At 46.3% G+C, this 24324-nt stretch overlaps 1 protein-coding gene across 2 annotated transcripts in view; it reads left to right on the top strand.

The window, feature by feature from the left end:
• The window catches only part of PLPP3 (phospholipid phosphatase 3), an 88125-nt gene that overhangs the window by 61340 nt on the left and 2461 nt on the right, over nt 1-24324 (top strand). The window contains exon 5 of one of the 2 annotated variants that reach the window (XM_005678357.3): nt 10307-10483. The exons of the other annotated variant lie outside the window; for it this stretch is intronic. Within the exon in view, the coding sequence (XP_005678414.1) occupies nt 10307-10483 (177 nt within the window). The remainder of the gene's footprint in view (nt 1-10306; nt 10484-24324) is intronic. 2 annotated transcript variants of the gene reach the window in all.

Below are 24324 nucleotides of genomic sequence, written 5' to 3'. Positions count from 1 at the left end.
ATTTCCTGCTGCATTTGTACTTTACCCAGGTCTGGAAGCAATTTTACAAAATATAATTTCACTCTTTTGTAAAGTAAAAGTGCTGACAGGTTTCTAGTGCCATCTATGTGCCAGGCACTGTGTCGTGCTCATGCTATGACTTTGAGATCCTCTCAGTAACCCAACGAGATGTGTTTTGATTACACTATTTTCAGTTTCAGACACAGAAACAAACAAATCTGAATTTAAGAGGCAGGAAAGGTATTTGAAGGCTGGTCTTCATGACCCGAGCCTCGTTGTATGTTCTTTTCATGGTGCTGTGTGATTAAAAAAATCAAACAAACCTCTGCAGGATAAACTTACAGATATAAGCTCCAACCCTAATTCCAGTGTCACTTGAAGGCGACCTGCTTTTCTTCACATCTGCTCTAATGGGTGAGATGCCGCCTTACCCCCACTGCCCATCACCTCCTGGCAGCTATGATTATAGCAAGAGCTCTCTACAAGGGTGTTGGGTAAGGCCTGGATTGTGACTGAGTGTTTATTTACATCTTCGAGGGAGGAAAAAAACTACAGTGGCTTTATATTCCAAGAAGGAAGGAAAGAAAGAGAGGAAGAAAGAAAAGAACCTCCTTAATCCTTCATCTCTGCAGCATATTTTCACACACTGTTTGGAGCGCCTGCACACACACATTCGCAATTCACAGGCACCCACACATACAATGTGCAAACTCAGGGCTCTCTTTTTAGCTCTAAGTTTATCTTGTCTTAAAATAACTCTGAAAGTAAGAGCTGAGAAGTAGGGAGGACAGTGTCCTTCACCATGGCTCCTTTTTATGTGATGTTGCACAGAAATCTCAACCCTTTGAAAGTCCAATTTGCAAAGCTTTCAAAGGAAGTTTGAAGAACTCTGTTGCCGCCTGTCTGGGGAAGTCGAAGATACTTCAGTCCCTCAGAGAAGCTCCTCCCGCAGCTTTTATGTTGAGCTGCAGGAAGTGCCTGAGTTGGGCACATGAGATTCTGGCAGCCCCCAGAACCCTGTGGGATTTTGTTAAGGCAACCTGGGCCCCAGCTTCCTTGGAGCCTTGGGAATACTCCCATTTGGACTGGCCGAGTATGGCATTGCCAGTGTTTGCCTTTAGAGTCAGACAGACCTGGGAGATTCTGGCCATGCAATTACTAGCCACGGAACTGTGAGTTGGCTTCTTAGGTTTTGAACCTCAGTGTCCTCTTCTGTCAAGTGGAGACAGTTGTGTCTGTTTTTGGAAGTTGGGGCCACTTTTCTTCTCCAGGCTCTGCTTTCACCAGCTGTCAAATGTCAGAGTGGAATTAGATGGTGTCTACCGTCTAATTGATTTCTCAGTCCCTCGTGGTTGTTTTTAAAAGAAGTTTGGATTAGGTGTTGAAAGGGAAGATGGGAAGCAGGCAGAGATAATTTTGTCCTGATTTCCATGGAGTTCAGAGAGCAGCGGACCAGAACACCAGCCATCCCTTTGCCAGGCTGCCATCTAGAGCCTCCCATGGCTTTGGAGGGCGCTCCGTATTAGGTTTTGATTTGTAAAATGGATAGCTTGGAAAAACCATAGCTCGAAACACCAAATTATCTCTGGGTACAGAAGCTTAAGGATGAGGTTAAGGCTTGTCGGAGATTAATGCAGATACAAATCAGAGAAATCCCACAGCATATATAAACCTAAACGGCGCTCCCTACCCTTGAGCCCTGGTCTAAACTCCAGAGGACCACATCTGGATTGGCCCTGGACCTCCATGTTCAGGGACTGAGGATGACCTGGCTATCTGGATAAAATGCCAACACGGTTGAGGGACGGAGGGGGGCACCAATTTACATAGCATATCTGGAGTTCCCTCTGTTGTACCAGGCACGCTGCTGCCTTCTGGGGCTACTAGATTAATCAGCCCTGGGCCCTGCCCTCAAGGAACTCACCTATGCTTTCAACATTCATCATTCAGCACCAGTTTAATGAGGAATTGCTTCCCAGGTGGAGCTAGTGGTAAAGAACCAGCCTGCCAATATAGGAGACATAAGAGATGCAGGTTTGATCCCTGGGTCGGAAAAGTTCCCTAGAGGAGGAAATGGCTACCTATTCCAGTATTCTTGCCTGGAGAATCCACTGGACAGAGAAGCATGGGGGGGGCCACAGTTCATGGGGTCACAAAGAATCGGACATGACTGAAGCAATGTAGCATACACACTTGCAAGCCCCATGCTAGAGGTGGGAACGTAGTGATGGGCAGGGCATGGCCGTGGTCCTCAGGGAGTTCAGTCTAGAGGAGCAGATGGACAATGAGGATAGGCTGGCCCACGGTGCAGGAGGGACAGGGGTCTATAGGTTATTATGCTAAATTGCAGAGGGGGGTAGAAGCCAAAGAGGGTGTCCTGTAGGGTAGTCTCTTGATGGTAGGAGGTTAGAAGGACATGAGGACAGTGGTATGGGGTCTGCACATGTTCAGTTGAGCATGGCTTTGATGGCTGATAGGAAGCAGACCATGGAGGGTACACTGAGAGCTGAGAAGACCCCGTGAGCATCAGCCCTGGCTCCTCCTCCTGTTGCTCAGATCAGGCAGCAGCAAGTTCAAGTGAGGCCTTTCCTGGACTGCTGAGTTCCTCTCCCAGGAATCTGCACCTTGCCCCTCCACTTCCTCGGGACACTGTCAGAGAAGCCTTTCCTGGCTGCCCCATCTTATGCTCCCTAGCTTCCTTTGCAGCCTTATTTTCCCCCCAGTTTCTCACCATCTGAAACAGCCTTTGTGTATCTCCACTAGATATATTACAAGCTTCGCGTAGTAGAGGTTTTTGTCTCTTGATTTATTGCAGTCTCTCACTTCCCCAAACACTGTCTGACAATTAAGAATGCAACGAATGCTTGATGAATGAATGAACGAATGAACCCAAGTAGTGTCTGACAGTTAAGTATGCAGTGAATGTTAGATGAATGGATGGATGGATGAATCCTGTATCTTCTGACACTTCCAGGCCACGCTGCTTTCCATTCCAATCAAAATTTTGTTCACCTCCTCATCACTGACTTATAGACCATGAAGGGCCCATGTGATGTAGGGAAGGACTTTGCTGCCTCTGAAGTATTTACCTGTGGGCTCTTCACCGTGGTGCCCATGAGAATTGGTGTCAGAGGGTTTGTCGGGTACCAAGGAAACAGGGAAGTGGCTATGCTCTGACAGCCATGTTCTCCATCCTGTGGCTGTTAGTCATTGAGGTTTTGTTCAACATGTTTAGAATCCCAGAGCAGTGGGGTCTGGTATGTCCACGAGACATGCCCACAGATCCTGGGAGTGTCTGGTGAAACGCCTGCCAGGAATAAGATTGTTGTTTCCACGGGGGAATAAAGAAACCACTGGACCAGATGTTTTTCCTCTTCTTCCTCTCTGCTTCATCCATCCATCCCGCATTTTCTGAGTACATGTTCTGTGCCAACACCTGGGGACATGAAGAGAGCTCACATTTTGTGAGGAAAGCTTGAAAAGTAAATAGTTGCAAAGCAGCTGGCTGAGTTCTCTGATTGGGGTGGACTGAGGGTTTGGAGGTCAGAGGAGAGGGCTCTGAGGCATGTTGAGCCAGTTTACAGGCTCTGCTGAACTTAAGATCAGGTCAGAGACTCCTCTACTCTAACTCTTATGAGAGCTATAAATCTGTTTTCAGACATGCACACTTAAAAGGTCTAACAGGTGAATTAGAGGAGCCTGAAGTTCTAAATGTCCCATTCAGGTTGTCTTCTAGTCCACGACACCTGTGTAGTCCCCTCAGATTGCTTCTCCAGAGACAGAAATCCAATACAAAAGACCAGTACCTGGCTTGCAGAGCACTCATTCCCTAAGGAAAGCCAGGTGGTTCTGTGGTTACAGCATGGACCTGAAAGAGGCCGATCTCACTCAGCGTCAACCATGATCCGTTGTTACCTTGAGCAGGTGGCATGGCCTCTTTTGGCCTTTGTCTCTTCAGCTGTGAAATGGGCACAATGGCGTCTGCCTACCAGGATGGTTGGAACAGTTGTAGGGGATGTAATTTAAGGCCCCTTGCTCAGTGTCTCGATGCTGAGCAAACTGATAGTTTCTTTTTCTTCCCCTGATAGTGACAGAAAGCAAGACCTCTTTCCTTCTCAAAGAGGAGAAGAAACTAAAAACTCCTCTTTGTCCTGAATGTAGTTGAATAACTTCCCAGTTCTGTACCGGGTAGACTCACCAGCTCTGTGAACCAGAGTCAAGTATGAGCTATGGAGGAGATGGGAGAAGGGAGAAAGTTTCTCCCTGTGGATGTCAGCAATCTAGACAGACTTCCAGGAAGAGAGTGGGCAGGGACAGAGGAAGGACAAAAGCCTCCTTCTCACTCTTAGCAGAGAGCTCCCAAGAGCAATGGAAATGAAGCCAGAGTCCAGTACAGACCTGTTTCACCCGTATGCAAATCATGTAATGAAACACAAATGACTTAGCAAGAACCAGTGAGACTCACCCAGGTCTGACTTGCTGGTTCAGCCCCAAGCCAGCCTGAACTCAGCCAGACTTTTCTAAGGAGGTTTTGTTGGAATTCCACAGGACCACAGTTTGGAAGCTCAGACCAGAAAGAAGAGAGCTCCATTTCTGGAGTGAGTTCTGTGTGCTGGGGACTTTCTTGTACATTGGGGTTGGGGGCAGATGTGTACTTTTCTACTGTAGTTTCCATATCTACGATCAGCAGTTTTGTTTTAGAAATTGGAAGAACAATCTTAGCCCCAGAAAAAGACGGAAAGATTATATTCTTTTTGTGTGTGTGTGAAGGAATTTGTTTTATTCATGTCTGTGTCTCACAGAGTTTTGGACAGAATTGATACTTAACAACATTTTTTTAAATGAAAAAAAAAAATCTCCTTATGTTACATATGGGAAAGCAGAAATTCAGAGAAGCGAGTGCTTTGTCCAGGTCAGACAGCTGGTATGTAGGAAAAAAAAAGATTCAAATCCGGTTGTTCTGTTTGCAAGTTAGGCACTTTCTGTGGCATCACACTGATGCCCAGGAAGTGGGTTCTCTGAGCCCAGAGGCCTTCACACCGTTGGGGAAATAAAGACAGAGAACTAAGGACCTTGGGGTTGCTGACCCCCAGGAGAGGTCAGGCTGATTTAGGTTTTCTGGTGTTGTCCAGTTCTGCTCACCTCTTTCTAAATCACCCTTTTCAGGGAGCCTGAGACTTTGCTGAAGCCCCTGCAAGAGTTTTGAGTCTCGGAAAGTCTCCATGCTCTTTGGCCCATAACAGGGCATTACATCCTTGTGGCTGGTATGTTTGACTCCGTCTTCTGGATAAGGGCTACCTGCCCCTATGGAGTATGGAGCCTCCTGACCCAAGTAGCATTCCCAGGTTGGATTTCCAAAGGAGCAGGGCGCTCCAGAATGAACTCACGGATTCTGAGGGGGCCTGAGCCTCTGGCCCTGGCGTGAGTGGCTCGTATGAACTGGGCTCTGAGCTGGCAAAATCCAATCCATTCAGCGCTTAGACTGGGGTTGGGTAGAGGGTGTTATCAGATTCTTTGATCAACCTCAAAGCCTACTGCCCTCAGCTGACTTCTCATTTATGAAGTAGTCACTGGGCTAAAGGTCATTGCACAATCTTCTTCTTTAGTGATTCACTTATTTTGGTGAAATCAACTACAGTCATTTGAGTCAGTCTCATCTATCAAGGCGAATGGGTGGTGTTGATTTCTAAAGAATGCCTTCAGTCCCTGTCTTCTGCCAGACAGGGTCCTGTGATGTCTCATTTGATGCTGGCAACCCTGAGAGGAAGATCCTGTCCTTCCTGTTTCATGGAGAAGGAGACTGAGGCTTAGAGAAGTTAGTAAGGGACTGAAATAGGGGCCTGATTAGATGCTAAGTCATGTCTGACTCTTTTGTGACCCCATGGACTGTAGCCCACCAGGCTTCTTTGTCCTTAGCATTTCATTTTCCACAAGAAAACTGGAGTGAGTTGCCATTTCCTTCTCCAGGAATCAGGGTAATCTCACCCCAGAATTCACTTGATTATTGCTGTGCCCCAGCTGCGGACACCAGGCTTGATCCTGAGATCTTGAGACATTTCTCAATAAAGGTACTAGTTACCAGTGGATGTAGGGGAACAAGCTTCCATCTGCCCACTAATTCCATGTCTGTGTGTGTGTGTGTGTATTCTCAGTCATGTCAGACTCTTTGCAATCTTAGGGACTATAGCCCACCAGGTTCCTCTGTTCATGGAATTTTCCAGGCAATAATACTGGAATGGGCTGCCATTTCCTTCCCAAGGGGATCTTCCCAACCCAGGGATCGAACCAATGTCTCCTGCATTGACAGGCAGATTCTTTATCGACTGCCCCACCTGGGACTGCCTCCCAAAGGGATTCTAGCCCCATAGTGGCCCCCTCCTCCTTTCTAAGCACTCCCTTCCTGAAGCTATTCTGATGACACGTCTCTTCCTTCCTCCTCAAGCTCCTCTCACATATTTATTCTTTTCTTGTATTAAGCTCTAGCCTTCAGTATCTGAGTCGGTGGATGGGGAGATGTATGCCTCGTCCAGTTGCGAAACCTGCCCTTCCTCTGCTCCCCCTACATCTCCAGGGCCGATGATTTAAAGGCTACATGGAGGGGGCCAGGGAGACTTGGAGGATTTTGAACAGTCATTTTCTGAGGACCTGTAGATTTTTAAGTTGAGAGAAATGAGAAAATCTTGAGGTTATCAGCTCCAAATTAAGGAAAAGAAAAGTGGTTAGAGAGTAAAATCATCTGTTTCTTTGAGCAGTGCCAGGCATTTATCACCAATCTGTGCTACAGCCTATAAGGTAGTTGTTACATTTATTTTACATAGGAGGAAAGGGAGGCTCAGTGAGGTTTATCTGATGAAAACCTGTGCCATTTCAGCTACTCCCTTCATCCCTGTTCCTTGCCAAGACTGGCTAGAGGAAGGCTGGACCATGGCAGTCACACTGCTTATGGACAGTCCTTCTTCCCTGAACTTGCTGTTGTCTTAAGGACCAGGTTGAGTTGGTGCTACCAACATCATTCCCATTCTCACTCTCAAAAGGAAGAGATTCCTTTGACTCATGATTGCAGAATCTGCTGTTTGTTGGGTTATTTCACTAGAAATAAGGGAGCAGCCTTTGACCTGAACATTATTTTTGGGGGGGTACTGAGTCTCTTACTTAAAAATAATTTGATTTTTTCACCATGGCTAACAGTAATTTTTCCCAGTTGGGATTCAATAGGTTGATACTCTATAAAAATAAGTCTTATAAGTGATAAAAATAAGGATTTCATATTTATCAACTTTTTTCTTTTATTTTCTTTTTAAAACATAAATTTACTTATTTTAATTGGAGGCTAATTACTTTATAATATTTTATTGGTTTTCAACCTTTTTTTAAAAAGACCTTTGGAATGTTCTATGAAGTATGGTTTGGGAAAGAAAGACTGACCTAAATAGAGGCCGCATTCTTTTGACATGCAACCCCCTTCATGAATTGCCCCTGCTTGCCTCTGTAGCCCTGTGTCTCACACCCTGCCACCCCACACCCCCACTGGTTGCATATACACTTTTCTGTTATTACTGAACTTCCAGAAGTTCTTTGCAGCTCTGACTGTTGGCTTCTAGGCCACAGAGCTGCCTGGAACACACACTTCTCAATACATCCCCTTAACTCCTAGCAAATACTTAGGTATCTTTAGGATTCAAATCAAGTATGCCTACCCCTTAGTAATTGACCCTGGTTCCCCAGCTTCTTTCATAGTTTCTATAAAATCCATAAGTGCACTTAAACCTGTGTTCATATATTCATCTATATTTAATATATTTCATATATTGCCCCTCGTAGGGGAGGAATGATAACTTCTCATTTCTGTGTGCTTCAGTTCAGTTCAGTTCAGTCGCTCAGTCGTGTCTGACTCTTTGCAACCCCATGAATTGCAGCACACCAGGCCTCCCTGTCCATCACCATCTCCCGGAGTTCACTCAGACTCACATCCATCGAGTCCATGATGCCATCCAGCCATCTCATCCTGGGTCGTCCCCTTCTCCTCCTGTCCCCAATCCCTCCCAGCATCAGAGTCTTTTCCAATGAGTCAACTCTTTGCATGAGGTGGCCAAAGTACTGGAGCTTCAGCTTTAGCATCATTCCTTCCAAAGAAATCCCAGGGCTGATCTCCTTCAGAATGGACTGGTTGGATCTCCTTGTAGTCCAAGGGACTCTCAAGAGTCTTCTCCAACACCACAGTTCAAACGCATCAATTCTTCGGCACTCAGCCTTCCTCACAGTCCAACTCTCACATCCATACATGACCACAGGAAAAACCATAGCCTTGACTAGGCGGACCTTAGTCGGCAAAGTAATATCTCTGCTTTTGAATATACTATCTAGGTTGGTCATAACTTTTCTTCCAAGGAGTAAGCGTCTTTTAATTTCATGGCTGCAGTCACCATCTGCAGTGATTTTGGAGCCCCCAAAAATAAAGTCTGACACTGTTTCTACTGTTTCCCCATCTATTTCCCATGAATTGATGGTACCAGATGCCATGATCTTCGTTTTCTGAATGCTGAGCTTTAAGCCAACTTTCTCACTCTCCTCTTTCACTTTCCTCAAGAGGCTTTTTAGCTCCTCTTCACTTTCTGCCATTAGCACTTAGCATAGTGCCTGGGCTTATGTTTTGATTTATTTGTTTGTGTGTGTGTGTATGTATGTATTTATTTGATCTTTTAGGTTAAATTTATAATAATTTTTAAAAGTTTTTTCTCTAAACCATTTTAGGATGTTCATAGGAGTCTGATTAAATTTACATATTTACATATTATCTTTTGAGCTTATAAGTTGAGGGTTCTTATAAATGAGTGTTCTTAAAATTAAAATTCTGTCTATTCAAATTGTCCTTCATGTCCTTTGTTTCATCTTGGGTCTATGCAGTTCTTGGTGAGCTAATTTCTACTTATATCATCATCTGGGCTATTATGATGATTTTACCTCTTGAGATTTAAAAAAATTTTTTAAATTAGCAGATAATTGCTTTACTTCTTTTTGATATTTAATGGGGTATTTTTAATATTTGAAAAATAACTAGTTTTTATCACTTGCTTAGCAGCCAACAACATCAGCACATTGTCTTTTTGAATTTTTATCTGTTCTTAGATTTCCCCAAAATATATTTATGTGATTTCATAATGATTATAAAATTGCCTGCTGTTTTCCAGGTCTGGGTGTTTTGAAATTGTCTCCCAAGCAGTTGAGGAGTCAGTGTTAGGCACTCTTTCTACATGGGCGAGAATGATTCTGGAGTCTTCCATCTCTTAGATTTGCTGCTGGCTTGTCTTTCCTGACCACCCAGAGGAAGGTGTCCATTTGTCTCAGGAAGGGCAGAATCACTCCCTTGCCGCTGCCCCAGGTCTATCTTTAGGCCACCGCCCCACTCCTCCGCTCTTTTCCCCTTTCCCTGGTCTCCAAGCGCCTCGCTTTGATTTGTGTCGAAAGTTGCTCTTCGTCCTCTTGCCTCTTCCCCTTCATTTCCCAAGTTCCCACAGGAACCTGAGAAGTAGGCTGTGCCCAGAGGTTAGGACGGAAACTGCAGCAAGATAACTTCAAGGGACAATACCCAGCTGTCGTCACTGCAACTTCTTTGCCTCGGCCAGAGTGGCTTTTTTTCCTTCCATTTTCCTTCAGGTTACTCTTCTGCCCCACCCAGTGCAGTCTCTGTCAACCTCTGTTTGAAAGATCTCTTGCATTGTTTGGTTGGTTTATGTGTTTCCTCATGTTGTGATGCAAAATCCATAGTTCCAGGTGGAGACTTGGAAATTCGTTCTTTGTTAGAGTTGCTTTCTTTTGAATCGGAAGCATTGCCTTGTGACTGACATAATAACCTCCCCTGAGCAGCATGCATGAGTTTCCAGGATGCTTCTGAGAGGTGGAAAGTGAAGGAATTGTATAGCCATAATCTCTAGGAAAATACACAAATGCATTGAATGAATTGTCACTGAATATAAAAAAGAAGCTGTTATGAACCCTGGTTAGTATTCTTTAATTGGTTTCAGTCAAAAAATGAGAAAAGGAAACTCCCATTTATCGAATGTCAGGCAGCATGCTAAGGCCATTCTCTTGAATTTTTTTCTTCAATTCTCTCTAGCTTAGCTCCCTAGAAAAGCTCCATTTTTCCTAGTTTTTAGTAGAGGAACTAAGGCTTAAGTTTAAAAAAAAATGGGCTTGAGGTCAAGTCCAATTTGAATGCTCTTTCTTGCAGATGATTCCATGCATGGGAATTAAATGCAGGTGAGCGGCCAGTCACTCAGTGTCTGTTCTTTCTGTCTCCTCCTTCCAGCTGTACCTGCAGGCCCGCTTCACTTGGCGAGGGGCCCGCCTGCTCCGGCCCCTTCTGCAGTTCACCCTGATCATGATGGCCTTTTATACAGGACTGTCCCGCGTGTCTGACCACAAGCACCATCCCAGCGATGTCCTGGCGGGATTTGCTCAAGGAGCCCTGGTGGCCTGCTGCATAGTAAGTAGCCTCTGGTCCTCAGCACATGAGCAGGGCCCTGAACAACCTGCTCATTAAATGTTTTTGGTTCAGTGACCAGAGCCAGGGCACTCTTAATCCTCTTCTCTGCTTGGTGTCCAGGGAGCCACCCTGCCCCAGGACCTCTCCAATGAACTGAGGATAGTTCCTGCTTCTTTCCAACATGGAAGTTTTATTTTATTTTTAAATTTTTATTGAGTTATAACTTACCTGCTATACAATTCACTTGCTTTGCTTGCATAATTCAATGATTTTTGGTATATTTACAGAGTTGTATAACTATTGCCACAGGCATAGGATTTTTTCACCGCAAGGCATGTGAGATCTTATCTCCCCAACATAAGGGGGATCTTATGCTCCCAGCATTGGAAACACGGTGCCTTAACCTGTGGAGTTCCAGGGAAGTCCCCATGGAAGTTTTAATCCAGCAGGAGTTTATAAATCCTCTTCTCCAGAAGGGTTAGGCTCATAGTTGCAATAGCAAGGTATCTTAGATAGTATCCTACTCACTTACTCTATTCATGAGGGCATTTAGGGTTCAGGAGGGGAAGAAACTTGTCCCAAGTCACATGTCAAGAGTCTAAGTCTCTGACTCATCTGTTTCTCACATGCTGCTTTGGTGATCACTTACTATTCAGAGGCACTTTCCAGTTTCTTGAAAACTTTTACCCTTCCTACTGTGACCTTGGGCTTCCCTTGGAGCTCAGTCAGTAAAGAATCTGCAATGCAGGAGACCTGGGTTTGATTCCTGGGTCTGGAAGATCCCCTGGAGAAGGAAATGGCAACCCACTCCAGTATTCTTGCCTGGAGGGTCCCATGGACAGAGGAGCCTGGCGGGCTACAGTCCATGGGGTCTTAAGTGTTTTGGCATGACTTAGCAACTAAACCACCACCACCACCATGACCTTTACTGGACTTAGTCAGACCCTTGACTCAGTGTTGGCTGGGTAAGAGAGAGCTTGGTGAAGGCTCAGCTTTCTCCTAGCCTGAGGGCTTTGTACATCAAACCACAGAGCTTCCTGGAGAATGGTCTTGAATGGATCACATTCTGATTTGCCCCAAATGGCAGAGTTACCCCTTCACATACCTCCTTCCTGACTCCTGGTAAATGTGGGGTGAGGCATTCTACCTCTGAGCCTCTGTGTCTTCAGGTCTCTCTGCTTTTCTTGCCTGCAACAAATTGTTTTTAAGAGTCAAAAAGAGACACTTGAAAAAAAAAAAATCTTTACAACATTAAATTTTGTGCTGGAACCTTTGAGAGCCTTATTCAGCCAACATAACTGAGCACCTCCTCTGACACCATGCTTTCCTGTACTAAGGGGTACTTACCCCGGTCCAGCAGGAGTTCTAGAACAGAGTACTGGCTGCGTGTTCTAGTACTACACGTGCAGGTCATATTGTTAGTTTTAACCCTTGTTCGTTCCCAGTAAGAATCATGAGGTAGAGAGATCTAGACCAGCCCCTGGTCCTTTCCTGGGTACTCAGCCTGGCGGAAGCCTGGTGTCTCCCTGCACTAACCACCTTCTCGCCTATATTCATCACTCTGTGTTGAAACTGTGAATGTGTGTCTCCCTGTAGACTGTTTCTGCTGGACAGGGACCCTAGTCAATATATGTGTTATTCTGCTTATGTCACCAACACCTCTCAGGGATGATAGTTCAGACTAAGTGAGTGGGTGTGTAATCAACAAAGCTAGGATCCATGAGTTGATCCACTTTTTCTTGAGAACATTCTCTTGAAGGCAGGTGGATGGATAAGGCACAGTTGTTGCTTTCAAGGCAATCCCAGTTCAGTTGCTCATAGCCAGGCCAGGCACAGGAACTACAGTAGGATGAGGGGCCATCATGGGGACTGGCCAGGACACTTTAGCAGGCATACAAGGTGAGAAAAGGGGCATGGAGTTGGGGGAATCAGAGTGGGCACCATGGAGAATGTAGCATCTGAGCTGCCAGCCAGCCTTGGCCTGGGAACCCTAGCCTAGGGACTGGCTGTTTTGCGGGCTTTATTCTTTACTTTCTTAAGTATTTTTTTGTTTGTTTGTTTGTTTCCAGTCAAGGCCAGAAGGGAGAGAAATTGGGGGAGCACACCGTTAATGAGAGCAGCTTTCACCGGGCAGCTTGTTCTCTGCAGCCTGGCCCTTTAATGTGAAGTGACAGCGGGGGATGGGTGTTTGCATGACAGGGTAACCCTCTGCTGACCGTGCTGTCTGAGCTTCACTCTAAGCAGGAGGTCGGCCCACCGGGGCCTGCTGTGGCGTTTCCTTTTCGGCGCCACTGCCCTAATTAAAATCTCCTGCACCCCCAATTAAAAAAATTGAAAGATTGGGGGTGGGGGTCCTTGATAGCCTTCCTGTCTTTTATAGAGCACGTTGTACTACGTACAATGGGACAAAGTGTATGGGAGGACCAAGGTTTATTTTCGAGAAGGGAAATGAGGGGTCTGACTTTTATCCTGTTTGGCTCTGGCAGGCTGGAGCACTGGATAGGAATTTGGTGCGAGCATTTGTCAAGCACCTACTCTGTGTTGCTCTGTTCTAGATTCTTTACTCATCGGCTCCTGTTAAGGTACATGAAGCCATTGGAGACTATAGTCATTTTACAGATGAGGTAACTGAGACTCAGAGAGATGACTCAGGTCATCCAAGATAAGAGTTCCTGGGGATGCTCAAAGCTGTGCCCTCTGGGATTGGCAAGGAGGCGTGGTCACCTGAGCCAAAGTAGCCAGCTGCTTCCAGAGCAGAATTTAAGGGTGTCAGGGGCCTTCCCAAGCCTTTAGGCTGCTCTAGTTGCTGCTTTCAGTTTGTTAGCCTGTTTTACAGTGTAAAGATAGCTTAGAAAAGGGTTGTAAGCATTTTTCCCTGTCCCACTTAGCTCTGAACACATGAGGGTAGGGACTCAATATTTATCATTTTTCTCCCAGTGCCTGACTCCCAGCTTAGTCCTCAGGAGCCCGTGGTCCTAACTGGTTCAGGATTCCAGCACCAAGTGAGCCATTTCATATAAGCTACTCAAAGAGGCCAGAGCAAGGTGTGGGATCAGCCTAGGAGCTTGAGAATGCTCAACTGGGGATAAAGAAGGCAGTGTGTTATTTTCCATCATAAGAAGTATGAGGAAGACAGAAACAAAACTCAGGATGCCAGGATGAGCTAGAGATGGGTCTGGGGAACTAAGAAGAGGGGACAGGAAGGTGGATGAAAGGCATCTGCCTTACAGGTTTTGCCACACCTCTTATCAGGTGCTTTCTTGGAGTTGTACCAGGTAGCTTGCAGCCTAGGCAGGAGCCTGTGGTCTCTGCCCTGCTGTGTCTCATAGGAGAACTTGGTCCCAAGAAACAGAGCTGCCTAGGCACATCCCAGGCAAAGCCATGTTTTCTTCTCACCCATAAATGTGGCTGATTTGAATGGATCTTGACGCAGGGGCATCACTTGAGACTGGTTAGGAGGACCAAGAAGAGGCAGCCCACGAAGGTGCAAGGCCACTTCCCAGGGGGCCAAGGAATGTATAAGCCATTTCCCACCCTTGCCAATAGTCTCCTGAGCCAAGCTTCAGTGCACCCCCAGTGACAAGGGCATCACATTTGCTAACATGCATGGAAAGCTCATGTGCAGCTACTATGTTAAGCACTTTACACTGATCAACTCCAGTGCCCAGAAAACCCTACACCCTTCACTGTCCTCACTAAAGAGATGAGGAAACGGACTAGGAAGGATGAAATAACACAGAGAAAGGGTAGAAGGGTACAGGGTCGACTCCAGGCAGTTCAGCAGGGCCAGCTCTGAAGATCCAGCCTCTTATAAGGCCTCATCTCCCACTCCTGTCACACCCCCTCCCCTCCAGGCACAGCACTTGAAACAGATTTTTTGGAACCCTGAGGTCCTGTCTTAGACAGACAGCTGTCCCCTTTTGATGGAGCACAGTTTCAGTTTCACTCCATCGTTGAAGAAACCTGTGTTACTTTTCCATGTCGCTGCTCTAACAAATTGTCACAAACTTAGTAGCTTAGAACAACACAGATTAATTTTCTTAGAGTTCTTGAGTTCTGAATTCCAGAATGCATCTCACTGGGCTAAAATTGGCATGTTGCAGAGCTGCATTCCTTCTGGAAGATCTGGGGAGAGTCTCAAATACCAATGATTGCTTGACATTTCCAGCTTCCAGAGGCTGCTTGCATTCTTTGGCTTGTGGTCACTTCCTCCATCTTCGTAACCAGCAGCGTAGCATCTTCATCTCTCTTTCAGACTCTCTGGCCTCTGATCCCATCAGCACATCTTCTGTGTTTCTGACTCTCCTGCCTTCCTCTTTTGAGGGCCCCTGTGATTACACTGGGCCCACCTGGATAATATAGGATCATCTTCCCATCTTGATATTCTTAACTTGGTCACATCTGCAAAGTCCATTTTGCCATGTAGCATAACGTATTCGCAGGTCCTGGGGATTAGGGACCTGGGCATCGTTGGGGGTGGCATTGTTTAGTTTGCCACATTTTCTCTTCTGCCTTTTTGGAAGACAGTTGCTTAACTTTCTTCTAATGGTGCCATGGCCCCTTGAATGTTTTCCACTATGACATTCAGCCTGGTTCTGTCATAATTGTTCAAATGTCTGTCTCCCCAAGTAGCCTTATGGGTAACTTGATGGCTTAACCCTTGGTTGTTCATTCTCAGTGCCTAGTGCTGTAGCTGACACACAATAGCTGCTTGATAAGCATTGGTTAAAGAATGAGTGATGTTAGCTTGGGACTTTCAGCAAGATACTTCTCCCTGAGCCTGGTTTCCTCATCTGTGAATTGATCTTGGAAGCCCTTTAGCTCCATGACCTTCTCCCACAGAGATTCCGAGGCTCAGTCAACTTTGGGCTTTGTTGTAACTGAGCTGGATTTGCCTTCTTGGGACTTCCAGTTGGCTCAGTGGTAAACAATCCACCTGCCAATGCAGGAGACACAGGAGATGCAAGTTCTATCCCTGGGTCTGGAAGATCCCCTGGAAAGTGGCCATGGCAACCCACTGCAGTATTTGTGCCTAGAAAAGTTCATGGACAGAGGATCCTTAGGGGCTACAGTCCATGGGGTCGCAGAGTTGGACACAGCTAAGCGCATATGCAGAGAGAGACCTGCCTTCTCAGATAGAACCGTCTCTGCAGTGTCCATGGAGGTGGCCTGTATTGGGGACCACAGCATATCTTTAAGTTCCCAAGGGTTACAACACATCTCTCCAAAATGTGGGCTCAGCCACTGCAGAGCCTTGGGCAATAGGCTATGACAGCCAAGCACTTGACCTGGGTCTTGAGAGTAAGTCCTGTCTATCTTACAAAGACAGGACTTTGCTGTCTTACACAGCAAAAAGACATGTCTAGACAAAAGTCACATGCCAAACAGGAGAGGGTTCGGTTTCCTCCCCCACTGCTTGGTAGTTGAACTCTTTCCAGAGGAGGGCAGCAATGGTGCCCATCACAGACAAAAAACCTACACGGCATCGTGGACTAAACACGGAGACACAGACATATGGGATCCGAAGGGCAGGCACACTGATGTACACCTTCACACATGTGGATGCAGGTGCGTGGCACAGAGGCACATGGTCAGACCCAGTTGTACATAGACAGTCATCCATCCTCTTCCTGTCACCAGCTCTCAGAACCACGGATACACAAATAGGCCAAGGCAAACACAGGCACATGCTCACCGTCCCCTCTCTCTCATACACACAGACACACACACAGTCACCCCTCCCAAGATTTGAACTTTACAGCTGGGCTCAGCATTCCCACCCTTGGAGTAACCCAGGGACCCGGATGAAGCGACAGACAGTGGGTTCATTTCCTGTCTGGTGACAACTTGCCTATCTGGCCACCTCCTCCCTGACCCTCCAACAGATGGCAAATTACGGGGCCCTGGGAGGGGTCAGGGCAGGGCCAGGCCGCCATTGCTGTGGTGCAGCAGAGGAAGCAGCTGCTCGTGAATTTCATAAACATGCGGCAGAGTCTTTCCTGGTTTTCCTCTCGTGGGGGGTGTGGCTCAGCCAGCCGTCGCTCTTTTGTGTGCTGCTGTCTTCCTCCAGGATGTAGGGAAGGGCAAGGGTGTTCTTTGTCTCTGCCTCAGAGAGCTGACCTTGAGGGAGGAGGCAAACGAGGATGTGAATGGAAGAATTCAACGATGACAGCCTCCCCAGAGGAAACCGGGGTGCAGAGAGAGGGCGACACACCTGAGGACACATGGTGGCAGAGTAGGAACCAGATCTCGGCTCTCCTGGTCTTATCTTAAAAGATTAAACTAGGAAACCCCAACCATGTGCAGTCTATGCCATGAAGTTGTGGGATGATCGCCTTCTGTACCGGGAGATTTCCATCTGTTTCCACTGGATTTGTTCCCTGCTGCCCAGGCACAGGGAATACATGAAATAACCTCCTGAATCTCTCTGACCCTGCAAAAGCCTTGCTGTTTGTCCAGAAGCTCTGGGATGATCTCGCCACTCTGGGCCCCCATTCTCAGATGGGCAGGGGTGGCAGGAACATAGGTGTGAGAGAGAGAAGAAAGCAGAGGCAAAGGTAAACTCTGCCCCTCAGTAGATAATGACAGTTTGCAGAGTCATTCTATTGGGTTGGCTAACATGTTCATTCAGGTTCTTCCGTAAGATAAAATCTCCTTTCTTATTCCCCTGCTGAGATGAATGGGGTGGATGCAAGGCTGACTCGGAAGGGGGGAGTTGTATTCTCACCACTTAGTTAGATATATTGGCCAAGTTACTTCCTCTCAGCTGCCTCTTCCCATCCCACCAGGTAGGGATGGTACGTCTTAACACACAACCTCATCTTTGGATTGAGGAGTCAGTGAATTAAAGATGCGTCATGCTGGCACATGCAGCGCATTGATTGAATGTGTATTCCGTGTTAAGTACGATGCTTTGTTTTAAATATTCACAAGCTGAAAAGAGTTGGTCCTTAAAGAGCTTATGGTTCAGTGGTTTCCCAGCCACAGTCCATAATAAGAAATACACTGTGCATCACAACCCATGAGAGGCAACTGTGCCTGTGTGCTCAGCTGTGTGTCCAACTGTTTGTGACCCCATAGACTGTAGCCCACCAGCCTCCTCTGTCCATGGAATTTTCCGGACAAGAATACTGGAGTGGGTAGCCATTCCCTCCTTCAGGGGATCTTCCTGACCCAGGGATTGAACCCATGTCTTGTCTCCTGCATTGGGAGGCAGATTCTTTATCACTGAGCCACCTGGAAAGCCTAATAGAGGCACCAACACATAACTAAAATATTCACAAAATAAGACACTTACTGTAGGTGATACAGTCTAATGTTTTAAATTTAACCTTTAAAATGCTGGTTCCTGGGATTCTCCAGGCAAGAACACTGGAGTGCGTTGCCATTTCCTTCTCCAATGCATGAAAGTGAAAAGTGAAAGTGAAGTCGCTCAGTCATGCCTGACTCTTAGCGACCCCATGGACTGCAGCCTACCAGCCTCCTCCATCCATGGGATTTTCCAGGCAAGAGTACTGGAGTGGGTTGCCATTGCCTTCTCTGAAAATGCTGGTAGTGACCACCTAATAAATTAATGTCATGACTTATCAATGACTTGGACTGTGCAGTTTAAAAAGCGCTACTCTAGCGGGAAGGACATAAAACACCCAGTGCAGTAGATGGGCAGAGCCATTAGGATGGGCTCGTCTCCTGGGGACAGTGGGGCCACAAGAAGGGGAGTGCTCCTTTTTCTTGAAGGTGATGGAAGTCTGGAAAGAATTCCTAGAGTAGGAGAATATTGAGCAGTGTATAGGTATTTTCTCTGAGATACGAAAGATAAGGAACGACATTTCATGTAGGAGGAATAACACAAAGACATGGGGATGGATGTGTATATGGTGTGACCTGTGACCCTAAAAATTTTAGAATGATGGAACATGTGGGATGCTTGGGAGAAGTCAGTTATAGTAGCCTCCTTTGCCCTTTCCACTTCAAGAGGTGGCATTTCTGGAAGTGGCCTCCTGCTTCCTCCAGTCTCTACAATTCTTGGGTACTATGTTCTTGAACTCTGGCTGATGCTGGATCTAGCATCCTAGTGACCAAGCATCAGCTCTCTGGGTCCCCCTTACCAGCTACCCTCCTCTGTATTAAGAGCCTCCTGTGAGGCTCTTTACAGGGTTCAGATGCCTGTCTCCTTCAGAACTGCCTATGACTTTCCTCTGCTGCTCCAAACCCTCTTTCTTTTCATGGGACTAATTTCCTTCATGACCCTCAGTCTTGATGATGTTCATGAAAGACAATGACTGAGGATTTGGAGACCCTTTCATAGGTATGAAGTGTTTTTACATGAATCCTTCCATTTAAGCCTTACAGAAACTGTAGGAAGGTAGATTTTTAAATAGCCATAGCACACAAGTGAAGGGCAGACCCATCATCTGAAATCACAAACCTCTTCGTCTTGCACAAGTGCAAGCCTAGACAAGAGTGTGCATTGGCCTGGGTCACACAGCAGCAGCAATTTGGGGACTAGATCCTGTAGCCTGATGTCTTGTGTGACACTCTTTCTACCTCATCAAGTTTCCACTCACATACACAAGGAAATTACTCAGTATGGACACTGGTAAGTTCCCAGGGCCCAAAAGTCACTGACACTGGCCTTGTTAACATCAGAAAGTAATTACCGTAGTAAAGTAACTCCTATTTAGTCAAAAGACAGGGCTGCCAAAGATGGCTTTTCTTTGCGTGTGTGCTCACTCACTCAGTCGTGTCAGATTCTTTTGCAACCCCATGGACTGTAGCTCATTAGACTCCTCTGTCCGTGGGATTTTCCAAACAAGAATACTGGAATGGGTTGCCATTTCCTCCTCCAGGGGAACTTCTGGACCGAGGGATCAAACCGTGTCCTGCATTGGCAGGTGGACTTCAGGTGTGAGGGTGAGCCAAGACCCAAGGCAAAGGACAATTATTCTGTAATCGGTGTGATTGTTTATTATGGTAGAGCAGGATGCTCGAAGGATATCCCAAGACCAAGGCATAGAGGGGTATGCAACAGGGACAGCCCATGGTTTCTAGCCTCACGAGGGGCATGAGTGGACTAGATTTACTGAGGGTTACACATGCTGGGCTCTGAGCACAGCTCATTCCCTTGAGTAGCTTGTTGTCTGAAATCATGACATCACATTTAAAGCACTGCATCTGCACTGAAGTCTAGGCCTCATACTAAGATGGAAGGTCATTAAAAGTTCAGTATGGGTGCCGAAGAGAGCAGGTAAGAGCAGCTCAAGGAAGGGCTCGTGGAGCCCCAGTGTACAGATAGGGGAGCTGCTCTCAAAGAGATTACAAGATGTCTAAGACACACAAGCCAGTGAATGGCAGGTCTAGCAGCCCATCTGATCGTCTGGAGCTTGGTGAGCTCTAGGCAGGAAGCCCCTCAACTGGGCTGGGCTGTGTCCTCTGGGGAGTGGCATATCAGAGCTGGTGAATGCCGGCAACACGACACTGGAAGCGTCTTTCTTTTTGATTGGCTGACTCATTCCCTCCAAAAGCCCCAGAAATTATTAGACTTAGAGAGCAGATCCTATGTGTACTATGGAAAACTCCCATTTCACATGGTCTTCGTGTCTGACTTGAATCGATACAGGCTTTCACCTATTCATTCGTATTCTCGATCATTTCTATTTCCCCCTGATTTTTCTTGTTTCTACTTCCTTCTCTTGTTTCTTTTCTTTCTACCCAAGAGGCTGGGGAAGAGAGGTGACCGGACGTGGGCAGGCACTGAACACACAAGCCAGTGATCTCGGCTGTTTGCTATCAAGCCCCACTTGCGCCTTTTGTGACACCACGTATTCCTTAAGTAAGCCTGAGGTATTGTATCCCTCATTTAGGTATTTTGCTGAAAGTGGCAGAACTTGGATTTGAAGACAAATCTGCCCTACTCCCAAGAGCAAAGCCTGTTACCGGTGCTGCATGTATAGGGTGAGGAGTGGGAGATGGTGACCCACTGGCACAGTAATAAGAGTCACCGTTTATATAAGGAGACTCTTGTACATTTCTTATCTCATCACCTCCAGTGCCTCCAGCCTGGAGTTGTCATGTTTGTGTGTAGCCTTGCTCTGGATGGAAGGACTACATTGTCCTGAGTGCTTGCCTGAATCAGATCACCATACCCTCAGATTAAGATCCTCTCTGACTCAGGAGGTCAGAACCATATCTCTAAGCCAATGTCAGAGGGAGCCAGAATATTAGAAGACAGAGGAAAGCAGAACTACAATTTTCCCCCCCTAGGATAGTCACCCAAACAGAGTTTTGACGGGAACAAGTGCAAGATTTCTAGAGTTGAAAACAAGACTAGGAAGAGAAACATAGGTCCCCCTGCACACACATCCACCCACATAAATATGCACACCTCTCTTAACCGCAGTTCTGGCCTCAACCTTTCAAAAACCTATCTTGCCTTCTTTGTCTTCACTGCGTGATGGTTGCACAGGACTCATCGTCTCCTTTTCTGCAACAGTGTCCTGACCAGTATCCCTGCTTTCAGGCGCCCAGCTCCCTTTCTGATGCCTTCTTCTTAGATAATCGTGATCTTAATGCAGGTCTCCCCACCGCGCTGCTTTCCTGCTTCAGCCTTGACCGTGGCTCCTCAGGCTGTGTCATACTCCTTCTCAAGATCTGGCGACCCCTCCAGCCCCCCTCACTGCTCGGCCCTGCCCACGCTGAGCTTCCCGCAGCTCCGGACTCGCTGGGCTCCCTCACCCCCTCTGCGTGTGCTACTCCCTTTGCCTAGAACAACGTTCCTGGCGTTCACCACCTGGCTCCCTCCTACTCATCCTTCAAAGCGAAGCTCAAATAGACCACCTTTGGGGGAAGCTTTCTCAGCCCCTCTTCCCTCCCCTTCATCCTGGGTTAGATGCCGTGTTCTCTGTACTGCTTTAACACCCTGGCTTCCCTCTATCATAACCCTAAACCACGCTATTGTATTGCTCTGTTTACCTGGATCTCTCCCTCATTGACCTGTGAGCTCTTAGAGGGCAACGGATTCTGTCTTCTGTATAATTATCTTTATCATCTCAGGGCTTGGAACAGAGCAGATGTTCAATAAGTGTTTACTGATGGTGCTTTTCAAAAAGGCAATTTATGAAATGCAGAGAAGAGGAGAATAGGAATTGAAAGCATATGCTCAGGGCGAGAGATCTTAGAACTCTTAGTGGTGCTTGGCACATCGATTTTGTTTGCTGAGACTGTTGTCTGCTGGTACTTTCCCATGGCAGAGAAGTTCTGTGCAGTGGGCTATGGGCTGGGAGGGGGTTTGTCCCACACACCTGGGGTAGTCACCTAATTTGTACAGACCCTTCACAGCCTGGGCTTCTGGGTTTTCTTTCTGGGCGGAAATCATCTTCTGTGGAAAATAGAACTGCTCCAGGACAAAAAGCTTTCAGTTTTTCTAGTCCTTTTTGTGTTCTGCTGTTCAAGCATGAAGAAGACAGAGCCCTGTTTGAGTCTCAACAGGATCATGTTTCATGATCCCCAAAAAAGTGTTTGTTGTAACTTCAAGCCACGCGGAAGGTGAAATATAGCTTACAGGGGGATCCTGCTGGACCAGAGTCTACTTTTCATCCTGCTGTGGGGCTGTGTGCAGTTGGTGTGGGAGGATTCGATCCCCCTGAGGTCGGTAAGAGTTCTACATGGTGAGAAGATCCAAGGCCAGAGTGCCTGCTTCCAGTAGTGAGAAATGTAGAATTTCAACACCAAACATTTTATAAGCTCCTACTATATGCAAGGTTCAATGCAGTGTGCAGGGGATGCAGGATGACCGGGATTGGACTCCATCCTTAAGAAGCCTCCTATCAGAAGAAAGGCTGATGAGCAAAGTTTTGCAGACACAAGAGCACATGGCTTACTCTAGGCCCAGACATGACTCTGGTTCCCAGACAAGGTACACCTTTTATTGAACTATGTGCCAGACACAGGTTTAGAATTCTTATCAAGTACTTTCTCGCCTTTAACCTTCATTTCATTCTTATCTCGCAGTTAGGAAACGGAAACTTTTAATATGTATTGGGTGTGAGCTCAGGAAATTAAATTGGGAAATCAGCCAGTAGACAGAGGTGGTGTCAGAATCTTGAAGGGAGGGATGTTTGTTTGAGGGTGTCCTCTGCTCTCTTTGCCCTCAGTAGATGGCACGCAGGCTGGAAGAAAGATCTCTAAGAAATGAGATCAGTAAGAGCCTTTATTTGGTGAGGCTCGCTGCTGGGCTAGAGGAAGTGGAGTTGAGAGCCAGCAGTGGAGGGACTGACTGAAACCTCTTTCTTGGGGACAGAGAGGAGGAGGAAAGAGAAGGTAATTTCCAGGTAGCCATGAGGACATAGGTTATACACCTGTCAGAGAAGAGTTGAAAAGTTTTATTGATCTCTACATTTAACTGTGTTTGTTCCGATTTCCTTATACTGAGGCATCTGAAAACCCCCTTCCCCACTTTTTGGTAGAATTCCCAGGCAGGGCAGCCTCAGGCCTCCTGGCAGGACTGAACAGACCTTTTCTCTCCTGAGTCTCAACTTGTCCCTGGCTACGAGACACACCTTCCTGTGCCACGGCTCTCACTGTTCACACCTCCTTAGAAAATGAGACAAAATGTTTAATTTCTTCCTTTGCAAAGGGTCCATTCAGTTGCACTCAGAATGTAAATGTTTTCAAATGTTCCATTTCTTGACTAATATTTCACTTTCTTTTTTCTTTTTTTTCACTTTCTTATAACTTAAGAAATTGTCTGGCCCTTCTTATTTTTTTCAACAAAGGAATGATAATAAAATGCTTGAGTAGGTCATCTATGAAATGGGTACAAAAACTCAAAATGTACAAAGGATTTTGTGGTGGCTAGTAAGCCACTGTTTCCTTTTTGGCCTTCTAGTCACTGAGTTCTCCCAAGGTAACCAGTGTCCAGTGATAACCAGCATCCCCAGTGATTTTGGTTGCATTTTGCTGATGACTGTATCACTAGAGAGAACACTGTGGAAATTGGTTCAACAAAGGATACAAGTCCCTTCTGTGGCCAGGCTCTGGCTGTTACAGCCTTGGTGTTGGTGCAGTCTTACTAAGAGCTTCATTTTTTTTTTTTGCCTGTAATGTGTCCAAAATGAAGTCACAGGGCTGTCCTTATTAGTGAGTGCATTACTATCTTCAGGACAAAGACTCTTCCATCCAGAAAGCTGTTAGACGTAGGAACTTTGAAGTGTTTTAGTCCCCATTTCGAAACCCAGCCATATGTTTCCTATTAAATTACATGACTGACAGCTGCCTCTTACAGTTACTTAGTGCAAACTCCTGTTGCTAACTTGCTCAAATGGGGATCTGGGTATTTATTTTCTCACCTAATACAAAGCATAAATTTCTCTTACTTGGGTAACTGAGCAAGTTCTTGAATCTTTCATCATAAGCTAATTGAGGCAGAAACTCTGCCTAAGCCATCCTTATACACTAGTGAGTAAGCACTCAGTAAATGTTTCTCAGTGATTCTAAGACGACTTAGTGAGGTCATATGCTCAGAAGGAGGAAGGAGGTTGGGAATGAGTGATAGGAGAGTTTTCATTGACCTTTCCTCCGGGTTAGTTGCTGACTCCTTCAGCCAAGAGACCCTGGCTTCTTGACCTCCATCAGCTTGTTGACATCACTGGGCTTTCAGGAAAAAGTGATCATGACTACTTCCTTGCTCCAGTGCCTGCTGATAGGAATTCATATTGGCTGATCTCTTTGGGTTACACCCTAGATTCCTTTGTGAGGAAAGGGAAAGTATTGAGGACTAATGACGGTGACTAATGCTTCCTTTGTTTGAGAACTTATCTTTCACTGCTATTCATTTACCTTGA

The sequence above is a fragment of the Capra hircus genome, chromosome 3 (genome assembly GCF_001704415.2).
Source record: "Capra hircus breed San Clemente chromosome 3, ASM170441v1, whole genome shotgun sequence".
Lineage (NCBI taxonomy): Eukaryota > Metazoa > Chordata > Mammalia > Artiodactyla > Bovidae > Capra > Capra hircus.
The sequence above is the reverse complement of the archived record's forward strand: the minus strand, read 5'-3'. Positions and strand labels throughout refer to the sequence as shown.